The 16,765-nt window shown below is 44.7% G+C and overlaps 1 protein-coding gene across 1 annotated transcript in view; it reads left to right on the forward strand.

The window, feature by feature from the left end:
• The window catches only part of DOK5 (docking protein 5), a 139,926-nt gene that overhangs the window by 111,189 nt on the left and 11,972 nt on the right, over positions 1–16,765 (forward strand). Inside the window, exon 6 of the mRNA XM_007457606.1 lies at positions 5,475–5,610. Within this exon, the coding sequence (XP_007457668.1) occupies positions 5,475–5,610 (136 nt within the window). The remainder of the gene's footprint in view (positions 1–5,474; positions 5,611–16,765) is intronic.

Consider the following 16,765-nt stretch of genomic DNA (forward strand, 5'->3'; position numbering starts at 1 on the left):
ACACACACACACACACACACACACACACACACACACACACACACACGGCACTAGTAAAGTCAACCGCCATCCCTTCCCAAGTTGAGATCAACCAGGCAGCAATGCCAATAATTGGAACACGCAAGACAAAGCAGACCCACTAGTGCAGGGTGCATTCTTTACCCCAACCTGAGCACAGTCTGCAGTGAGGCAGCCTCCCCTGAACCCAGAAGCTGCCTGTGTGTGCAGCCTCTTTTCCATTTAAGCATAAGTCAGGTGCTCCCTCATCCCCTTCATTTGAATCTATTTCAGTGATTCTTAGCTGGGGGCATTTTGCCACCCAAGAAACAGTTATCAATGTCACAACTAGGGGACGCCACTGGCGTCCAGTGGGTAGAAACCAGAGATGCTGCTAAACATCCTACAATGTGCAGGGCGGTCCCCACAACAAAGGATGATCTGGCCATCCACGTATTGCTGGTGCTAGTTGTGCCAGTGGAGAGAGAACCCCTGTTCAGATTACATGCTCCTAACAGACTTCTCTCCTCTCCGGATTTTTCTTCAAGATGGAGCTACTAGATCCCATGTGGTTAAGCCTCTTGTTTACTTCATTTGTGTTTCTGTGTGTGTGCTTTCTTTGGCATCGCTGCGGCCACAGGTGGGGAGGGGTGCTACTCCGTTTCCTCACCTCACTTTCACAGACAGAAGAATATCCACATTCTGCAGGGTTTTGCTCCTAGTTTTGTTATCGCCCTCTGCAAGGTGCTTCTGATCTGTTTCTCCCAGGTTTTTGGCTGACTGATTTTCGTTTTTGCTATCTAGTGCAAACCCACCTCTCTTCCCAAGTATACCTTTCCTTTCTCTTTTTGTTTTTTGTTTTTTGTTTTTTTTGTTTTTTTGTTTTTTTGCGGTACGCAGGCCTCTCACTGTTGTGGCCTCTCCCGTTGTGGAGCACAGGCTCCGGACGCTCAGGCTCAGCGGTCATGGCTCATGGGCCCAGCCGCTCCGCCGCATGTGGGATCTTCCCGGACCGGGGCACAAACCCGTGTCCCCTGCATCAGCAGGCGGACTCTCAACCACTGCGCCACCAGGGAAGCCCACCTTTCCTTTCTTGATTGTTCCTCTGACCTGTAACGGCTCACTCTACCATTATATTATCTTTGAACCCATTCGCATATGTAGATCTTGTCTAACCAAACAAGTTGTAAACTCCTCAAAGGCAAAGCCTGTGCCTTTACCTTTGTTTACATCCATTGCAGCCGCTATTATGATTTGCCTAATGTTAGTGTGACAGGTACCGCATTCTTTCAGTTATAATATATAATCGTGAAAGTGAAAAGTCAATACTGATCTAATAACCCCTATGACAGGGATGGAGAGAAGAAAAGATTATCTTAAATATACACGTTGAGGGTAAGATACATTCTGCTTTTAGCGATGTTTAAATATCCTAAAGACACACACATACACATGTACACACGCACATGCACAAAATACATCTTGAAAGTGAGGAACTGTTGAGTCGATTGGCTTTCTAACTTCATAAGTTTGCTTATTAATACTGTCCCCCGTGAGGTCGTTTATTTTGCTCTTCATAATTTCAATTCCGTTAGTATTTTTCTAATAAACTATGTTGGTGTGGAATGTCATTGTCAAAGGGAAGGAGCAAAGATTAGAAAGTTGGGCGTTCAGTGCCAGTGCAAGCTCTTGCATCCAGGTGGTGACTTGGAGATAATGAAGAGCATTGTTTCAGAGCCCTTGTGGGTCACGGCATGCGGGCTGCCCCTCCCCCCCATCCTCTCTCCAACGTGTCATCTTGCCTCTTAGCTTTGTCCCGCCTCAAGGCATTCTGTGTGCAGTTGTTTCTGTCGCACTGTTCTTCCTGCTTTCTCATCCAAACCACTTCCCTCCCCACGGTGGCTCAGTGACCCCCTCAGTTTAAATAAAACTTGCTCAAGGAAGCCTGGGTCAAGTTCTCAGTCACTCCTTTCCTAGCCCTGTCTGCTGTTTCCTAATCTGTTCTACAGTTATTTATTGGACACTAAATATAGGCCAAGTCCTGTGCTGGGCCCTGGTGGAAAAGCTGTGACTAAATTAGAAAACAATCTCTGTCCACATGGAGCTTTTCATTCATTCCAGTGAAATAATGGAAGTGCACATTATTTGAAGATGTGCTTTGTGCATTCTGAGTATCATATTTAATACTTTTATTGAATCTAGGTGACAGTTACTATCATTATATTTATTTTACAGATGGATATGCAGGCTTAGGGAAGTTAACTAATGTGTAGCAGGCACAAAGCTGGTAAGGGGCAATCCCAGACAGGCGGTCTGGAGCCCAAGTCTGTACCTTTACCAAGCCTTTTATTCCATGCTGCCTTGATACATGCTTACTGTGTGCATGAATGAATGAATTTCCCAATACTTTCTGAGCTCTTGGTTTTCTTATGGATTCTTAACTAATTGCATAATCCATGGTTTGGAGTGACAGGCATATCATTTAGGCAAAGTAGTTACTGAGAAATTCAGTAACTACTTTGCCTAAATGATATGTGCATCTATATGGCCATAGAGTTCTTATATCTGAATCCTTATCCTCACAAAGGACATAGGAAAGGCCCAACTTAAGCTCATTATTTTATTTCCTCTGGGTTTCCATCCACTGGTTCTGTTAAGGCCATCAGGAAAGAGGCTTGGGGCATTTGGGACGGCTTCGGATGCTAGAAGTGTCCAAGGTCAAAGTCAGTGGGTAAAGAGAAAGAAAGGAATCGGGACCATTAAAAGTCAAGACTTGAAGGGAATTCCCTAGCAGTTCGGTGGTTAGTACTCAGTGCTTTCACTGCTGTGGACCTGGGTTAAATCCCTGGTTGGGGAACTAAGATCCTGCAAGCTGCATGGTGTGGCCAAAAAGAAAAACGTCAAGAATGTGTATTTGCAAGTCTGTGATAGATGAACCCATTAGAACGTCTGCTCTGTGTTGTGTTTTCTCCAGAGATGTGAAGCAGACGTAGCCGTATAAGGTTATGTAAGACCATTACCCCTTTGATGTGCTTTTTTTTTGACTTCCTTTCCTTTCCTTTTTTCTTTTTTTCCCTATTTTCTTCTTACTTGCCTTGGGAAGTTGGCCCATTATATTATTTTGCCAAAGACCTCTAATAACATTTTAAATGGCTTGTAAAGCTGCTTATGAAACAGCACCAGGGACTTCCCTGCTGGCGTGATGGTTAAGAATCCACCTGCCAATGCAGGGGACAAGGGTTCGAGCCCTGCTCCGGGAGGATCCAACGTGCCGCAGAACAGCTAAGCCCGTGCGCCACAACTACTGAGCCCGCGAGCCACAACTACTGAAGCCCGCGCGCCTAGAGCCTGTGCTCCGCAACAAGAGAAGCCACCACAATGAGAAGCCCGCGCACCACAACGAAGAGTAGCCCCCGCTCGACACAACTAGAGAAAGCCCACGCGCAGCAACGAAGACCCAACGCAGCCAAAAATAAATAACTAAATAAATTTATAGAAACAACACCAAACACGTCTGTTGGGTTGAGGGGCGTGAATGAAATAAAAGAACTCGTGGGTAGAGGTTAGAAGAGACTGTATGGAAGAGCATCTGAGGTCAATTTTTGTACATTATCCACGCTTTCTGGGTCGCTGCTGTCCCACTGAAGGGCATGTACCTTTGAACAATATGGATGAAAGTCCCAATCAGGCAAACCACAGGCCTAATTCCTGTTCTGTTTAGAGCTCTTTAGTGCATGTTTGTGCCTTTAATGCAAACTGGTGGCCTCTTGGCCAGATCTGGTCCTTAGAGGCATTTTGGCTCCCACAGCTTAAACAAAAAAAAACAAAGGAAAAAGTTGCCAACATCAAAAATTCAGGTTATTTCATATGAAAATCAAAATTTCTGATTTCTCTTAGACAATCAGAAGTGTGGCTACATTGGGCTCGTATTTCCCCATTTAAATGTGACCAGGGCTGACTGGTGGCTGGTGTCCATTAGCTACGCTCCCTCTGTGTGGCTGTGTGTTGTAGGGGTCTGAGCATCTTTATCCATTCACGTTCTTTGTCTGAACCCTGATGGAATTTGAGGTTGTGACACCTGGTTCTTTCTGTAAGTGGTAAGTGTGTATGTGTGAGTGTGTGTATGTGTAAGTGTGTGTATGTGTGTGTGTCTGCGTCTTTCAGATCCTTAGGTGGAGGCAGGGAAAGTCTGTGTACTTTCAAGAAGAATACTTGATACTCTGTTTTGATTTAGTTTGTTTCTGATCACAGTAATTATTTAGAGAGTCAAATGTCATTAAAGGATGGTTGTGGCTTCGTTATGTTAACCAAAAGCAGACACTGGATAAAAGAGTGATTTTCAAAGAGTAGGTTTCACCAGTTAGTGAGTCATATGTAAATTAAGCACTTCACCACTGGTATTAAAAAATATAATAGAGGGGCTTCCCTGGTGGTGCAGTGGTTAAGAGTCCGCCTGCCGATGCAGGGGACACGGGTTCGTGCCCCGGTCCAGGAACATCCCACATGCCATGGAGCGGCTAGGCCCGTGAGCCACAAATTACTGAGCCTGCACGTCTGGAGCCTGTGCTCCGCAACAAGAGAGGCCGTGATGGTGAGAGGCCCGCGCACCGCGATGAAGAGTGGCCCCCGCTTCCCGCAACTAGAGAAAGCCCTCGCACAGAAATGAAGACCCAACACAGCAAAAAAAATAAAATTAATTAATAAACTCCTACCCCCAACAACAACAACAAAAGCAAACAAACAAAAACACATTTATTTGGTTCTTGCCTTCCGTTATTAATATAATTCATTTTTTAACAGTCTGAGGTAGAAATGATCCTCTTCTTAATCCTTAACATTAATGTTGAAACCCATCTAGCTTTCCTTGAGTAACTTCTCTTATGTTCCACACATTAATTCAGCAAAGTTATGTTCGTTTAAAAAAAAAACCTCTTAGCTGTGTTTGGTTCATCTCATGGAGTGAACACCTAGAGTAAAGTTTGATCTGTGATTTGGGAAAGCATAGTTGCCTTTGGGAATGAAATCATTCTTCAAGCCATTGTCTGTAAGGAAGGTTAGGACAGAATCTGAGAGTCATAGAATCCTTTTACCTCTGAGCTACATGGCGCCGTTTCTGATGAGTTTCTGATTCGCGGACTGTGATGGGAAGGCCGTAGCACAGGTGTCCTCTTTGAGACTCATACAGGAAGTAGAGGGATTATACTAAGAATCCAGAAACAGCTTATTAACCTTCTATGACAAAACCTTCAGGACAAAAAACACTGGGCACTGTGTTGGCTTAGAGTGATTGGTTCCCTGTCCTTATTAATACCAGTTCATCGAACATTTTGATTCTAGTTAACTCTGTTTAGCACATGTGAACAAGAATCCTAATCTCATACAAAATAAATAAGCCTCGTATCAGACTATTCTAGGCTTTAGGTGCATTGAACTCGTAGGAGCTGGTTTTCAGAAGCTCTCTGTCTTTGTTTTCACAGGATGTGTGAGACTGGTGAAGGGCTGTTTATCTTTCAGACGCGAGATGGGGAGGCCATCTACCAGAAAGTCCACTCTGCTGCCTTGGCCATAGCCGAGCAGCACGAGCGCTTACTACAGAGCGTGAAAAATTCAATGGTACGTGTGGAATTTCTTGCTTATGACCCAGTGTATGCCGCTGTAGAATTTAGTCTTGGAATCTTTGTGCTGAAAATATGGTCAGTATATTTTTGGGCAGAAGATTTACTCCTGTACTCAGCAATGTAGTACTTGGATTAAATGCCATCCTTGGAAAGCTCCAAAAGGCCACCTGGTAACACAGTAACTATACACCGCCTCATCATCTGCTTACCCACTCTGTGCCTCAGTTGTTACCTGTGTGTTTAATCAACGTGGGCTCCTACAACAAAATACCGTAGACTGAGTGAGTTATAAAAAACAAATTTATTTATTCCTCACTGGGAGGTTGGGAAGTCCAAGATCAAGGTGCCGGCGGATTCTGGTGGGACCCGCTCCCTGGTTCATGGATGGCTGTCTTTTCACTGTGTCTCATATGGCAGAAAGGGTGAGAGATCTCTGTGGGGTCTCTTTTGTAAGAGCGCTAATGCCATTCATGAGGGCTCTGCCCTCATGACCTAAGCATCTCCCATAGGCCCTACCTTCTAATGCCATCACTTTGGGGGTTAAGATTTGAGCATATGAATTTGGGGGTGGGGGACACAATATTCAGTCCATTGCAGTGTGTGTGTTTGTACATTAAAATCAATTTGGATATGTATGGGCATCTATAGACACAGCTTTGTGGGTTATCTATCTATAAATATATATATAATATTTTTAACTGTAGCAGGAGTTGTCATTTCAAATGTCAGCAGAGGTCAGAGAGAAAATGAAGGTGAGAGAAGAGGGCTGAGGGGAAACTGGGGTGAAATATCAAAAGCTCAAGACCAGACAACTGTCGACATGAGATCGTGGTTTCCGTGTAGGAGAGTTCTTGGCTTTTTCCAGATAAGTCAAGAATTTGACTGCTTGTAATATCTTCCCTTGTGCAACTGTTGGAAATTAATTCCAGCTGAAGCCAGCAACAAAAACCAGTAATGCTTTGTGGGACAAAGGAAACCTACCTGTAAGACTCCATCCTGCCCACAGCCATGCATTTGCCATCTCTAGTGGATAAACCTTCATAGTCATCAACGTATGAAAACACTGCAAACGCAAATACACACGAGCGTACGTAAATGCCCTCCCAGAACCCCTACTCTTTTCATTGCTTAGTGCCAGGGACTGTGCATTGTACAGACAATTATGATTCATGAGTTTCTTCTTTAAGAACAGTAAATTTACAAAGTCCGAAATGAATGTACAACAGTTAAATAATGCAAATCATGCAGTGTGGCTGCAGATACATGCGTAGAGATTCACATCTGGAAAGAAATCTGCAAATCCAGAAGGAACTGGGTTGGCATGGTAAGGTTAGGGCCGTTTGAAAAGTTGTGATTCAACCATGTGGGGTGGTTGGATTTAAAGATGGGAAATGCATGTAGTATGATCTATCCCAAAGGCTCTCCAGATTATTCCCGGACGACTTGTGCATGCAGCACTCTGGGATTTTAGAGCAGGGATCAGCAAAACTTTAGTAAAGGGCGAGATAGTGATATTTTAGGCTTTGTGGTCAGAGCTGGTTTCTGCTGCAACTGCGGACAGAAGCGAGCAACAGGAGAGAAGGGGGGAGGGAGGAGAATTCAAGCTGTTTTGAACTTATGGACGATGTCATTGCATTAAAGTTGTGAGAGCTACACAAGGTGCCTTTAAAGGTCTGAAGACGTGCTTTTACGGTTACCTTTTTGTAAAGCCGTCGATTAGCATGTACCTTGTTATCTACTTGAAAAGCAGGTTCTGCAGGCACATGTTTTTCCATTTACGCCTCCTCATTAGTCTTCCACTAGAAATTAATCAGGAGTATGAGTAATTCGTTCAGATCACCCTTTTGCAGATTTAACTGGAATATAGTGTTTGCTCTTAATTTGCTGTGTGCTTAACAAGCTCTATAACATGAATGATTTTGAAAGTAAACACATCCTGTTTTAGATGGAAATGAGTAAGCTTCAAAACGGGATCTGAATCTCAAGGAAGTTAAACTGGGGATTGTGAGATGCTTAAAAATCAACATCCTTCAATCCGTCTCTGATTAGGGGAGAAAAGAGATACTGTGCTAAAATGAAACAAATGAAGGTGATACTAAAGCCCCTAAGTTAGAGTTTCGCATTTTCTGGTCACTGGGAGCGGATCCACACGGATTGGCTCTATTCTTGACTAGGAATTGCCTTTGTGCCACTACTGGCTTGCTTCCCTGAGATGGTCAAGGTCACGAATGGAGAAAGATGGTGAAGCTAACCTCATTATTAGGAAGCCCTAACCCACTGTTAGCTGCCACTAACTCCCAAGACAGAATGCTTCACTGTGGAACGCATGACAGTTTGAAGTTGCAGCCTTCAGTGAAGGGGTTTGGATCAGGCTTATGACCTTGAATCCCAGAAGTCAGAAAGAGGAGACTTGTGGGTCAGATAGTAATAATAACTTTTATTTTATTATCATCGTCATTATAGTCATTATTGCGATAGGCTGAACAATAGCGCTCCCAAATCTTTCCTACCTTAATCCCTGGAACCTGTGAACATTATCTCATATGGCAAAAGGGACTTTGCAGATGTGATTAAGTTAAAGCTCTTGAGATGGGGAGATTGTCCTGGATTATCCAGGTGGGCCCGGTGTCATCACAAGGTCCTTGTAAGAAGGAAGCCAGAGGAGCGAGAGCCAGACGGAAGGTGATGTGGCGATGGAAGCAGTGGGACAGACAGAGATTTTTGAAGGGTCTGTGCTGATGGTTTGAAGGTAGAAAGAGATGTGACCCAAAGGATATAGGTGGCCTCTAGAAACTGGAAAAAGCAAGGAAATGGATTCTCCCCTGGAACCTCCAAAAGGAACCAGCCCAGCTGACACCTTGACTTTAGCACAGTGAATCTGATTTCAGACCTCTGGCCTCCAGAGCCGTAAGGGGATAAATTTGTATGGTTGTACGCCACCAGTGTTGTGGGAATTTGTTACAACAGCTATAGGTAACGAATACAATAATAATATCAAAAATAATAAAAATGTATCGTGTCTCTACTCTGTAGCAGACAATATTTTAAGGACTTTGTGTGTACTTTCTAACCCTCCCAATGACCCTTGGATGGAGGGCCCAGCACCACCAGCTTGGAGGTAGTGGGGCTCCAGTTTGGAGCAGGTGTGCTGGGATAACCCCACTTTACACTTTATCTCGGAATCAAGCCCCTAGACACGTTTTCTTTGCCCTGCATGAGATCAGGTCACTGCTGTTCTAAAAATTCCAAATTAACGGCTGACATTTAAAAGTTAAGAGGTTTCACATAAAACTCAGATTTCTGTAGTATCTTAAAAAGTAAAAAGGCCACACTGATCTCACACCCCCATGTGGCAACCATCGGATATGCCTGGTGCTGCCTTCCCTCTTTAGGTAGAATGGGGATCTTCAGTTCTCCGCAGTCCCTACCACTCTCCATTGTCACTCAGCAAGTAGTCCTTCTCTGGGCATTTGCTAGTCATGCTGTGGCCAATTGATGTCCTGCCTATGTTACATGTATAAGTTTTCTGTTGCTGTGTAACAAAGTACCACAAACTGTGCACCCTAAAACAACACACGTATGTTATCTCATAGTTGCCATGGGTCAAGAATGTTGGCATGGCTTACATGGGCCCCCGGCTTCAGATTCTCACAAGGCTGGGATACTCTAGTCTCATCTTGAGGTTAGACTGGGGAACGACCCACTCACAAGCTCACAGTGGTTGTTAGTGGAAGTTAGTTCCTTGGGGCTGCGGGATCAAGGGCCTCAGTTTCTTGTTGGCTAGTGGATGGAGGCATCCTTAGCTCTCAGGGACCACCCTCAGCTTCTTGTCATGTGGGCTTCCCAACTTGCTTCCTCAAAGCCAGCAAGACCACAGTCCTATGTATCCTAACCATGGTCGTGACATCCCATCATCCTGTCATAGGCTGTTGGTTGGAAGCAAGTCACAAGTCCTTCCCACGGTCACGAGAGAGAGGGGGCCACACAAGGGTGTGCGCACCTAGAGGAGATCAGGGGGCCACCTTAGTGTCTGTCCCCATATACCAAGCAAACTTCTGGAATAATGTTTATTTAGTGCTTTGATTTTACCTTTTAAGTATGTTTCCTGCTTTATGGCGTGTTGCTAATAATGCCATTTATTTGTGAAGCATCTGCTAAATGCCAGGCTCTTTAGCGACAACAACCGTACCACTTATCAAGCCAGGCACTTTACTCGCTTTTTCTCTAATCACCACAATATCTCTGTGAAGTAGACTTATTCATTCATTCTCATTTATTAGTTCATTCAAGTATGTTTATTGTGGACGTAATATGCTGTTATGTGCTGTAGGATATAGCGGTAATTGACAGGTAAAGCCCATGATCCCATGGGTCTTATAATTCAAGGGAGTATTATTCATGACCCTTGACCTGGAAGGAATCACCCTCCGGATCTTATAGATGAGAAAACAGATGCTCACAGTGGTCAAGTCACTTGCCCACAGCCATAGAGCTCATGACTGTTGGAGCCAGAAATGCAGGATCCTTTTATTTGGTTCCTAAACCTCTACCTCTGGCCACAACGCCTTACTCCCCAGAAGGGTTTTAAAGCCCTTCTGTTTCTTTTATATCCGCACTGAGAACTGTCTTAGCGTTTTCAAATTACCCTGAATATCAGAGTACCTTTCAGAAATACATATCAATCAGAGTATATGTTAAAAAATTACTGTTATAAGAAATCTCGTTTCTTTTGGTACTTTTGGGACCAGATAGCAATCATGTTTCTCATAATTCTTCCCCCACCTCCTCTCTTTTTAAATTCAGTGTATTGTGATTCATTCTAAATAGGACATAGAAGAGGGTGGGCGGGCCTGGGGTATTAGGGGAAGGACTAACTGTTGAATGAGATGGAGCCGCTCACGAGCTGCCAGCTGCCTTGCTGGAGCAGCTACAGGGAAACTCTGCCGGGACAGTTTGGGACTCTCCCGAGCAGCCAGCTATTTTTGCCACCTTGGAGATCAGTGTCTATAACAGAGTCTAATTTTGGAACAAGGAGTGGCAGTGTGGGGATGTTCCTCATTCCACGACCGGGCCTGTCATTTTTAGAATTTCCTTCAAGGCAAGAGTGACAAGGTGGAGAATGATGGCAATTTGGCAGCTCCCTTGGGGGCTGCAGGGCCTGGCTCCACTGGGGGTGACATTCAGGCCCCAGGGTGACGTCTCCCCCATCCTCTGCAGTCCTGAATGTGCTCCCACGTTTGAGAGTTTAATCTGAGCTCTTTCTGTGTCCCCTCTTTTTTTGTTGTTGTTTAATTGATTTACTTCCAGACTTGGTTTTGCAAATAAAATTCGTTAACGAGTTTGTAGAATTCAAGAGGAACTTTTCTACAGTTCTGCAAAGCAAAGTAATTTATATTCAATCTAATTTAAAAAATGATAGTCTACACTTTTTTTTTTTTTAATATAGAGGGCATCAAAGAAAGCATAGAATCAATTTCACTACTACTCAGACTGAAAAAGACCCACACCTGCTGGGATTTTGTGTGTAGAAACAGTCTTTGTTTCTGCTCTGTCCCCACTCATCGACCCACAAAAAAATGAATTTTTACCTCTTCTTCTGTATGAGCTCTAGTTAATTGCTTAACTTACAGATTTTCTTTTTTTTTTTTAGTGTACTACTTAAAGCAGTTATCAACTTTTTTTCACTCCTGAATATCCACTCCCTTTTCATAGCTTGGTATATTAATTATAATTCAAAAATCTTTTACTGAACATCTACCTACTACTTGCAAAGTAGATCTTTGCAAAGATGTAAAAAATTTTTTTTGCATCTTAAGGAGCTTGAAATTTAGATAAGAAGTTATGATTTAAACCCTTCAAAACATGCAACAGTATAATCCTGTGATTCAATTTGCTCTGGTGCCCTTTAGAGGGCAATTTGTCCCTGTTGATCAAAATTCAATTCACATGTCTCTTTACTCAGCAATAGTACATCTAGGAATTTACTCTAAAAACGTACTACCAGAAGCAAAGATGATGTGGACACAAATGGAGGGAGTTATTCCTTTTTGCTTACATTCCGCTGTTTTACAGACATTCGCTAAGCCCTGCTGTCCGCAGGATGCTGGGGAGGTGATTAAAGAAGATGAAGTTCCCATTCTTGGGGAACTTGTGTGTAGTAGCAGAGATGTCACCCAAAGGGGATAATTAGATAAGTTATGGCACATGATGTAACAGGAATTAAATGAGGCAGCTAAGTAGGGTCACACTTGGTACTATCGAACTTGTGTGAAGCACAAGGAATAAGGATAAGGAAGAGGCGGGACAGTAGGCAGAGTCCGACACACTCACGCTCACACCCACGCTTGCACTCACACACGTGCTTTGTCAGCACAGAGTGAACTTCCGGCGGGATACAAACGTACTGGGTAATGTTGATTACCTTTGGGGAGCAGGACTGGGCTTTGAGGGTCTGAGAAGGGGCTTTTATATTTCTCTGTATGTTTTTCTCTTCCATTAATTTTTTTTCTTTTTCTTTTTCTCTTTTTTTTTTTGCGGTACGCGGGCCTCTCACTGCTGTGGCCTCTCCCGTTGCGGAGCACGGGCTCCGGACGCGCAGGCTCAGCGGCCATGGCTCACGGGCCCAGCCGCTCCGCGGCATGTGGGATCTTCCCGGACCAGGGGCACGAACTCGTGTCCCCTGCATCGGCAGGCGGACTCTCAACCACTGCGCCACCAGGGAAGCCCCTGAATAGACAATTTTATGAGCATAGAGAAAAAGGAAAATGAAGCCAGAATCCCAAATCCCATTCCCTCCCAGTGCCAAAACAAGGCACAGGTTCCAAGCAAGTCTGCTCTGAGAGGCTGGGGAAAATAGTCCCAGAGGTTATTAATTTCAGTGTACAGGTCGGGAGAGGGTTTCCTCGATAAGGAGTTGTAAAAAGTTACCAGAAGCAAAGGGAAGGATGATTCTATTTTATGCATATGGCTGAGAATTCAAATGGCTCCGAGTAAATTGATGCAAATCACTTTCATTCCCCATGCAAGTAACCATTTGAGCACATCTGGTGCTCAGCAAGATGCTGTATTTGGAAATTTGGCCCCAAATGGTTGATTCCACTAACAGTCTGCTTTATCAAAGCTGCGGGCGACAGTGGAGGCATTGTTTCAGCCAGAGTTCTGCTCGCCAAGTAGTGTCTGCTGCATTGTTTCCCTTAGCAAACTTTCTCTCCTGCTCACTTTTTCTTTTCTGTGTGTGTGTGTGTGTGTGTGTGTGTGTGTGTGTGTGTAACATTCAGAAGTAAGCCTCTGCTCGCTCTGTTTCCTTGACAGTTCAATAATATTCTGTGATATCTCGGTAACACTTTGATAGGAATACCCATCACTTTTGCTGCAAATGTCAGAACAAGGGAAAGGAGCTGGAGAAAGTGAAGACAGCTTTTTGGGTGGTTCCTGCCAAACATCTATCAGAGCTGGATTCGGCAGCCCAGAAGTGCGGGTTTCATGAGAAAGCCGAGGGTGGCCACCTGTTTGGCAGATGGTTGATTTTCACTTGAGCAAAGGCCCCTGGGAGAGTGAAGGCTCCAAGGGCTGGGAGAATCACTGGGAGATTCTACTCCTCAGGATTCCGTGGGTGTTCCCATCTCCTTGCACCTCCTTCGACTGTTTGCCATTTCTCTAAGCTTTGAAAATTTTATTTCTAAAATAAAATTTATTTCCAAAATTCAGATGCCTTTTATCACTATGAACAGAACATGAGCCCATCCTTCAAGGTCTTCATGACATCTTCTGTGCTTTCCTGAGACATACACAGGATTTTGATATGAACTTTAGCTCTGCAGTAGGAGGCCAGGTCTTACATCCTGGCTGGGCATCTTTACCAGCTCAGTGTCCTTGGGCAGGTCACTTCCCCACCTGTAGTGTTTGTTCCCCTTCCTGTGAAAGAGGAGGTTGTATTAGTACATACCTTGCTGGGTGGCATAATGCCTGTGGTTTCCTGACATCGTGTCTGGCATCTACTAAATCCAAGTCCACCTGCGTTGTTAATGTTAACTTGGGAGTTAGGACACGATGACAAGGGGATGGAAGATGAGGGAGGTTTCTCATCCACTTATGGATTCATCTCTTCAGTCAAGTCAGCCAGTGTGTCCATCAGTGACTCAGTTATTCAGCCACTTTTTATTAAGTGCCATCATACGAATCACACCGGACACTAGGTATATGAGCACAGATGTGGAATCTTCCCTGCCACGGGAAGGAGAGCTCTGCTTACAGGAGGGTCTGCTCTCTTTTGTAGAGTACGGGACACCATTGTGCAGGCAGACGGTGATGTGACCTAAGCTGGGCTTTAAACTAGCTCTCTGGCCGTTTACTATAAAATCCTGAGGGAAACAGAGGTTCTGTGTTTTATTTAAGTTTCCGGCCCCCAGCAGAGTGCATGCCTTGTAAATGATGCCCGGAGTATATAAATGCGTGGAATGAGGGAGTGAATGAACCAAAGAACGCCAAGTGCAGAATTCACTGAAAGGGGTGAGGGGAGGCAGGGACGCAGGCAGGGAGAGCGTGAACGGAAAACTGAGTTTGGAGGCTTCGTCTAATTGAGGGATAATTAAAGTTGGAATGAGCAGCTCCATCTGGCTCGACGCTGAGTGTCTGCATGCTTTATTTTGTTTAATTTTCACAACTATCCTTGGAGATTGGGATCGGTTTTTTGAATCCTATTTAATTTATTTTTACACAAACACATGTATGGAAATTTTAACTAACTGCAAAAATATAACCGTATAGAAGATGATTTGTGCTCTATTTTTTCCCTTTTATTATTGGTTTGCATGCCTCTTTCCCCTCTGTAGCAACTCCTAAAACTTAAAAGTGTGCACTTATCTTTCCATATTTTCCTCCGTACCCATATAATCCTACACAGAAATCGACATCTACATACACTCAGAGGTGGATAGACACACATAGATACCTACACAAGATATGGGTATTTGGGGGTCATTGTTGATTTTACAAAATCGTGATCATATTACACATTTGAAGAAACTGCCCCCTGGTATTCTCATTCAACAGTAAATATCTCACGGGAGTAGCTTAAAGTCATGTAGCCTAGGTCTGATTCAGGGGTTGGCAAACTATGGCTGATGAGCAGAATCTAGCCTGTGCTTGTTTTTGTAAGTACAGTTTTATTAGAACACCGCTACACCCAATCCATTTTTACATTGTTATGGCTGCTTTCACATGGAAATAAAAGAGGGGGTTCATTGGCACCATAGAGACTGGATGGCCTGCAGAGCCAAAGACATTTAATATTTGGCCCTTGACAGAAAAGTTTGCCAACCTTGGTCTCATTCATTCTTTATAATGGTATGCATTTTATTGGCAATATTAGGTCCATTTCACGGAGGGAGAAATTGAGGCTCCATGGCTTACAGTCAGTAAGTGAAGAGCCAGGACAGGAACTTAAAGCCCAGGGTGTGAGTCAGTGGGAGCTGAAAGGAAGGAGGAAATTTGGGAGGCTTTGGAGGTAGAAGAGAGAATGTCTAGGGCCTGAGTGTGTGTCTGTGGTGTGGGCGGTGATGAGCTGAGGGAGCAGAAAAGATGGGCTCTGGGACAGTGATTCCCCACCTTCTGAGGGCATCAGGGTCACCTGGAAGGCTCACTAAGCCACACGTGGATGGGCTCCACCTCCAGGCTTTCGGCAGGTGTGGGTGAGGCATTGGAATTTTTTTTTTTTTTTTTTTTTTTTTTTTTTGCGGTACGCGGGCCTCTCACTGCTGTGGCCTCTCCTGTTGCGGAGCACAGGCTCCGGATGCGCAGGCTCAGCGGCCATGGCTCACGGGCCCAGCCGCTCTGCTGCATGTGGGATCCTCCCGGATCAGGGCACAAACCCGCATCCCCCACATCAGCAGGCGGACTCTCAACCACTGCGCCACCAGGGAAGCCCATATTCACGGAATTGTGAAAGCATCACTGCAGTCAACTCCAGAATATTTTCATCACCCCAGAAAGAAACCCATCTGCTTTAGGCATCATCCACCCAGCCTTAGGCAACCGCCAATCTGCTTTCTCTGCATTTGCCGGTTCTGGCCATTGCATATAAATAGAATCATACACTATGTGGTCTTTTGTGACTGGCTTCTTTCAGCATCAAGTTTTCAGCTTCATCCGTGTTGTAGCGTGTGTCAGGACTTCATTCCTTTTTATGGCAGTCTTTTTCTTTTCTATTTGTTTAGTTTTATTGTCTGTCTCCTTAGGAAGGGATGTTTCATGAGAGAAGAGATTTTGAGGCTTAAACACGGGGAGGGGTGTGTCCCGTGCCACACATCTCATCTAGAGCCCAACCTGAACGGGAGCCCGGGTCTCCTACTCCATGGTCGGCTCCCTGCCACCCTCGGCAGCACAATGCTTTGTGTGTCCTTGAAGCCCAATCAATTACATCCGTTGATTGATTATCTCAGGCCACTGGGCAGCGTCAGAACTCGCTCAGGCTGCTTAGGAAGAGACCTACGTGCATCCCTGTTGTTTAGGGGGAAAGTTTGAGTATTGAAGTACCAGAAGGCATTTGTTTGACATTCACAGAGCCTTGCCTTTCTTCCCTGGCGGGATCTTGAGTAACACTGTTAGTAAAATGAATAAATGTGTAGAGCTGAACTCCCCCACCGTCGACTGTCCTGACCGATCGTGCATACACACATAAGCAGGTCCTTCCCCGAGACCCTGCTTCTTCTCATCACTTGAATGCAGAGTAGAATGATGCAGTCTTATTTTTTATTTTATTAACATCTTTATTGGAGTATAATTGCTTTACAATGGTGTGTTAGTTTCTGCTTTACAACAAAGTGAATCAGCTGTACGTATACATATATCCCCATATCTCCTCCCTCTTGCGTCTCCCTCCCTCCCACCCTCCCCATCCCACCCCTCTAGGTGGTCACAAACCACTGAGCTGATCTCCCTGTGCTATGCGGCTGCTTCCCACTAGCTGTCTGTTTTACATCTGGTAGTGTATATATGTCCATGCCACTCTCTCACTTCATCCCAGCTTACCCTTACCCCCTGCCCCGTGTCCTCAAGCCCATTCTCTGCGTCTGCGTCTTTAGAATGATGCCGTCTTATTACCACGTTCCCCACAGCCCCCGAGAACCACGTTAGTTTAACCTGGACCTGGA

The sequence above is a fragment of the Lipotes vexillifer genome, unplaced genomic scaffold (assembly GCF_000442215.2).
Source record: "Lipotes vexillifer unplaced genomic scaffold, Lipotes_vexillifer_v1.1 scaffold1186, whole genome shotgun sequence".
NCBI classification, from domain to species: Eukaryota; Metazoa; Chordata; class Mammalia; order Artiodactyla; family Lipotidae; genus Lipotes; species Lipotes vexillifer.